At 58.5% G+C, this 5,615-nt stretch overlaps 1 protein-coding gene across 2 annotated transcripts; it reads right to left on the bottom strand.

Moving 5' to 3' along the window:
• Positions 1 to 1,473: 1,473 nt before the first annotated feature.
• Hes2 (hes family bHLH transcription factor 2) lies at positions 1,474 to 3,948 on the bottom strand. Of its 2 annotated transcripts, none has more exons than XM_076861409.2 (4): positions 3,753 to 3,948; positions 3,572 to 3,667; positions 3,202 to 3,238; positions 1,474 to 3,098 (listed from the first exon to the last, which is right to left on the bottom strand). In XM_076861409.2, the coding sequence occupies exons 1-4, from the start codon at positions 3,795 to 3,797 to the stop codon at positions 2,836 to 2,838; spliced, it is 441 nt and encodes a 146-aa protein (XP_076717524.2). In that variant the 5' UTR covers positions 3,798 to 3,948; the 3' UTR covers positions 1,474 to 2,835. The 2 variants fall into 2 exon arrangements, with proteins under 2 accessions (XP_076717524.2, XP_076717523.2); XM_076861408.2 differs by having other exon boundaries at positions 3,202 to 3,301; positions 3,753 to 3,943.
• Positions 3,949 to 5,615: the final 1,667 nt, after the last annotated feature.

Raw genomic sequence — 5,615 nt, 5'->3', positions numbered from 1 at the left:
GGCCATAAACTGGTATAGGTGTTGTGCATGAGGTGAGAAGGCCCTCTTTGCCACTGTCACCTCCAGAGGGGAGATCCCAAAGGGAGGGCTTAGGGGATGCCACAAGGCCTCGGGTTCTCCCGATTTTCCAGCAGACTAGGTTCATTTTGCTCCTGTCCCAGGTGAACCAGCAGGAGACTGACCTGCAGGAGACTCCATGCACAGGTTGGCTGCAAAACCTGTAAATGCCTGTGGGAGGATTTCTCCTTAGCAACCCACTCTTTAGCCTCACACCCCTAGAGATGGGACTTGACCTCTCCCAACTACCTGGTGCCAGAGGAGCAGGTGGGGACCTGTCTCCTCAGGAGTACATGTTTCAGCAAGATGAGTTCGCAGACACCTCGGTGCTCTGACTGTCCTTGGGTCACAGAATCATTTCACCCACTGGTTTTATGAGAGAGAGAGAGAGAGAGAGAGAGAGAGAGAGAGGCGCCTTTCCTTCAGATGAGATGTGGGGATCTTAAAATGCCCTGTGAGCTCCATGCTCCTCTGTGGGCAGTGGAGATAGAGCTCAGCGATAAAGCCCCTGCTTAGCATGCACAAGGCCCTGGATTCAACCCCCAGTACTGGGGTTGGGGGAGCCACAGAAAGAGCCACGGCCTGCACACTTTTGGCCATCAGAGGGGTCCTGCAGCTAGAGAGTTGCCAGGAAGAGGTGCTTGCCTGCCTTATGGAGGAGGCTGTGGGGTCCCTGTGCACAAGCCCAGCTGAGAGCTCCAGCCCAGGCCTCCCTGACAGCTACGGCTCATCCCTGCTAAGAACCTCTGGCTTCTGCCTCCGGCCCAGAACTTTTCGTGCCTTGGCATGCCAGTGCCCAGCTGACTGCCCAACTCAGGTCCCCCAGAGCACCTGACCCTGTGCGTCACTGGTCTATCCACTCTCACCCTCCTCCCCAACTGCTTGTCCTGTCACCAGAGGGGACCGATCCAGTGCAGGTCATAGAATTGGGAGCCAAGATAGGTGTTCAGATGCAAGAAGTGGCAACAGAGAGACTTCTGCCAATTCCCACCTGGTTTAAACCCATACTGAAAGTCTTTATTTCTGGAGACAAGAACCCTGTCCTCTGCGAGCCTGAAGCAAAGCTCTGCAGCCAAGGAGGAACCTGGAGCTCACTGGGTGGGCATGGGCCAGGGGTTACCTGCCCCTTATGCTTAAATGAACTCTGGAAAGTGGGCCACATTTGTCCTTCCAAGAAGCACTGGCCTTCATGGAATAAATATTTAAAAGTGAACCCAGGGCTAAGCAACTCAGTGAAACCCTGTCTCTAAATAAAAATACAAAATAGGGCTGGGAATGAGGCTCAGTGGCCACATTCAATCCCCAATATACCGCCCCCCCCCTGAAAAAAAGAGTGAGCCCAGGGGCCCAGGGTGGAAGTTAAGCGAAAACCCAGGCTGGGCAAGCTTTAGCACCCTGCACCCAATCACACCTCTGTTCACTAGTCCACCATGTTTATTGAGCACCACTGTACACCCAGTGCCCTGGACACTCAGCCCCAGCCCTGCCCTCTGGGAGTTTACAGTCTAGTCATGGCCCATTGAAGCCTTTGGGGGCTTGATGTTCATTTCTTTTTCCAGTAATGCCCACAGCTTTCCCCACATCCTGTCACCCAAACCAGTGCCCAGATCCTCATGGGTTTGTGTGGCATAGGCTGACTTAGTGACTGCCCTTTCCCCATCAGTTTTGTCTTCTTTCCTCTTGTGCCTAGGTCCCTAGCACAGGCTGTTGGTCTGGGGGCTGGGGGAGAACTCCCTATCTTCCAGCAATGCTCAGCAAGTCCCCCAGGAAATGACGAGAGTGACTGACAGTGGGCAGCAAGTCCTCCAACCCCCTCTGGGGCACCATTACGGGGATCCACAGGTACCCCCTGGGGTCCTCCCAGCGAGCCTCCTGCCTTTCTTAGGGAAGAAAGAAACTTGTTCTTAAGAACAATTTGATTCCAGTAACCAGTCCCCAGGAACTGTAGAGAAAGCAGGCAGGGGTCTCCTGTTCCCTAACACATGCCATCTCTTGAATTTCTGTCACCCTGTGGCATGGACCCTGTTCCACTCACACCGCACCACAGCTGTGCCGGGCTCAGGCCCTCCAGAGACAAACTTCCTTCTCATCGCACCCCTCTGTACACCCCAAAACCACCTTATGCTTGGGGAAATAAATCCTTCCAAGACCACCTTAGGAAGCCCTCACCCAGCCGCAGCCACATAAGTAACTGGGGAGGACAGCCTAGGAGTGGAGGTGACGGCTCTCCAGCCCTACATTTCCTTTACCTTTTTCTGATGCTCTGCGGAGCCATGGCAGTGACCAAAACCCCAAGGCCATCACCTTAGATTTCCAAGCCCAGCTGGACAGGAAGTAGGCCCAAGCAGGACTGGGCAGGCAGTGCTCAGTCTGAGCAGATGACTGCACCTGGCCAGGTGAGCTCCTGGCCCAGGCCTTGGTCTGGTGCCAGCCCTATGGCAGGTGCATCACTGCCCAGGCAGTTTGTGGCTAGGGCAGTTCCAGAGCCAGCTGGGACAGGGAGGGCTTGTTCCTCACCCTACAGCCACTTGCCCCTTCTCCTATCTAGACACGTCTAACCTGGGGGTGAGGCAGGGTAGCTCCCCTTATTTGTTCCGGCTGAATCCTTGAGGGCTGCAGTCTTCCACACGGGTCACAAACATCCCATTCCAGCCTTCATGTGGGTGCTAGGCTGGTCTCTCTTTATGGGAACAGTGGCCACCACCAAGAGCTTCGTTGGCCTGCCTGGGGCCTTCCAGTTCCCTTGCAGTCACCAGGGCCCGTGGACCGGCCAAGGGACTACCACGGCCGCCAGAGCCCAGGGCCACCGGGAGGTGCAGGTGGAGAGGGAGCAGGAGCCTGCGCAGGTGGTGGCGCTGGCGAAGGGGGCCCATCAGAGTCTCCAGCCGGCCAGCCATCAGGGGTAACGCTTGATGCCCTTCGACGAAGGTGCTCCAGCAGGCGCGCGCTTACGGTGGGCTCCAGGACGCGGCAGGCCGGCAGCACACGAGTCAGGCGCGCCAGACAGGCACTGTAGCCTTCTTGGTAGCTGTCGCGTGGCGCTGCGGAGGGAGAGAGGCGTGAGACACCCAGGGTGAAAGGTGCAGAGCGCAGGGGGAAGGGCAAAGGGTGTGGTAGGCGGGGAGTGGGTGCAGGGTCACTCACGTGGCACTTCCGGCGGGTAGGGGGCCGCAGGCAGCTCCTGCAGGAAGCGCACGGTCATTTCCAGAATGTCGGCCTTCTCCAACTTTGAGAAGCGCGAGTTCTGCCCCAGGCCGCGAGGGAAAGGAACAGAGACCAACAAACAAAACAGATCTCTGACAGCAGCCACCAACAGCACTGCGCTCTAGCCGTGAGCTGAGCTCCAGGCGCGCCGTGGTCCTCGGTGGGTCGGCTCCTCAGTGCCTGTCCCGCTTGGCCTTGGGATCCCTCTAGCCTTTTCCTCAGGCCGAAGCACTGCCCGCCCTTGGCGCCCCAGGGCCCTCCACCTCCGCTTCCCGGTTCACTGAACCGCGACGAACCCCTGGGAACTCACCTCCCTGCCCAGCAGAGGCAGGATGAGGCCCTTGAGCTGGCTCAGGCTCTCATTGATGCGTGCGCGCCTGCGCTTCTCCAGCAGCGGCTTCAGGGTCTGTGGGCGCGAGGTTGAGCGCAGCGGCTGCGGTTAGGTGGGTGGCGGTGCCGGATCCCTCCCGCCTCCAGTCCCCAGTTCCTACCTTGCGCAGCTCTGCCGCATCCCCTGCCCGGCGAGGCAGTCCCATGCTCGGAGGAAAGTGGCGGTGGCTGCGGGTCCCGCGCGGGGGGAGACCTGGGTCGGCGGGAAGAGCCGAGACAGAGACCAAGACCGAAGTCCGGGGCGCGGCCCGGGCCCGCGCCAAAGAAGTGTGCTGCGCCTGCAGCCGGGTTTAAGTCGGCAGCGTCACCGCCCCGCCCCGCCACTCCCACCTCTCGCCTTTGTTCCTACTAAGGATAAGGTTAAAGGGGAACACGGTGGTGCCCCCAGGGATGCCGCTCCGGGCCTTCCAACCCAGCTGCGGCAGGGGTCACGGAATCCGTGGGCGTTATTGGGCTCATAACAGCGCTGACCCGGTGGGCAGAAAGGGCGGGTGAAGCCAGGCTTGCCCTGGCTCTGGCTGTGGGCCCTCTTCTCCAACGCTGCCCTTCATTCACGCCCCGCAGGAGGACTCAGAGAGTTCTATGAGTTCTGGGGCAGGGACCCAGAGGCTGCAGGCGGGCCATGGTCAGGGTCTCAGGGAAAGCACACGAAGATTACTGCTCTGAGCTGGGCGGGGAAACTGAGGCCCAGAGAGAGGTCGCGTCTTGTCCTGGCCCTAGCTGTTGGGAACGACCAAGTCAGGACTAGCGCCCGGGAGGTTAGACTTCTCTATAAACTCCTCCGCGGTTCGTGGAGTCAGAGATCAGCTGGTTCCCCACCCTCGGTTTTGGATAGGGAAATTAAGCCTCAAAGGAGGCAACCCAGAACCCCCTTGGAGCTCATTTTTATCTCACCAGGGCTCCAGATTCCCCACCCGCAGGACAGTCGGAGCTCACGTGACTAGCAGGCGGAGCATCCTAGGTGCCAGTTCTCGGCCGCCCTCCTCTGGGAGTGGGGGGCCAGCGGCGCGCCAGGGCACGCCTCCGCGACGCGTGGCCGTTGCTGCTGCAAACTGGCAGGCGTCCCCCGCCCATCTGCTACGGGCTCCCTTCCCCCGACGGGCTGGCGGGGCAACGGCCACCCCTGCGGACCACAATGCAAACTGCGAGGCAGATTGTTGAACGCGCAGTTGGCAGAACCCACCAAGGCAAATCCAGGAGGAAGTGCGATGGGGCTAAGCCAAGGCAGGCTCTGTCCAGGGTGCTGGATGGACCCCTTCTTTCTCCAGCATAGCCCAACCCCCACTTCTAGCCCAGGTCCCTTTTCATAGTGTTCCTCCAACAGGGCGAAAGAAGACCAGCTACCCATCAGGAAGGGGACCCGAAGCAGCCTGGCCAAAAGGAGCTAGGGCCACCCACTCCTGTGTGTACCAAGCAGAGGACCTCTGGTCACAATCCAGGGTACTTTCTGTGTGCTAAGCTCAGGGCCAAACTCTTTTACCCCTAACTTCCATGAATCCTCATATCAGTTCCAATTATGAGAATAAAGCATTCAATACGTGTGTCCTAGCAAAGCTTGGGGGTGCCCTGTCCCTCACTCATGGTTGTTTAGATGCCTATGAGCCAGCCTCCTCTAAGGGAATTATTATTTAAGAGCTTTGTAGATCACTCCACTCACGCACCCCAGGCCATATACACTGATGGCCCACCCTGCACCAAAACCTGCATCATTGAGGAGAGACCGATACTGAGGGGAAGGCAGTTCGTCCTGAGACACCCCCCTTCAGGCCTAGGGACATTATTTGAGGACAGGGGGCAGAGGAACACACTCTTTTGCAATGCCAGTTACTCCTGAATTTAAGTCTCTCCCTCACCACTCCCCCATGACTATAAAGGACTTTGGCCAGGTCACTCACAGTGTGCTTCAACCACAGGATTGTGGGGTCTTGTTGCTTATTGGAAGGAGTCCTTTAGAATTGGAGCGA

Source organism: Callospermophilus lateralis, chromosome 7, assembly GCF_048772815.1.
Source record: "Callospermophilus lateralis isolate mCalLat2 chromosome 7, mCalLat2.hap1, whole genome shotgun sequence".
Lineage (NCBI taxonomy): Eukaryota > Metazoa > Chordata > Mammalia > Rodentia > Sciuridae > Callospermophilus > Callospermophilus lateralis.
Note: the sequence above shows the minus strand (reverse complement) of the source record. Positions and strands in the feature narration are given on the sequence as shown.

Bases quoted from the DNA above. Each gene is read 5' to 3' on its own strand.
- Hes2 (XM_076861408.2), bottom strand. From the start codon at position 3,797: ATGGGACTGCCTCGCCGGGCAGGGGATGCGGCAGAGCTGCGCAAG. The intron at 3,668-3,752 runs GTAGGAACTGGG...TCGCGCCCACAG, and splicing joins ATGCGGCAGAGCTGCGCAAG to ACCCTGAAGCCGCTGCTGGA. The intron at 3,302-3,571 runs GTGAGTTCCCAG...GGCCTGGGGCAG, and splicing joins TGCCTCTGCTGGGCAGGGAG to AACTCGCGCTTCTCAAAGTT.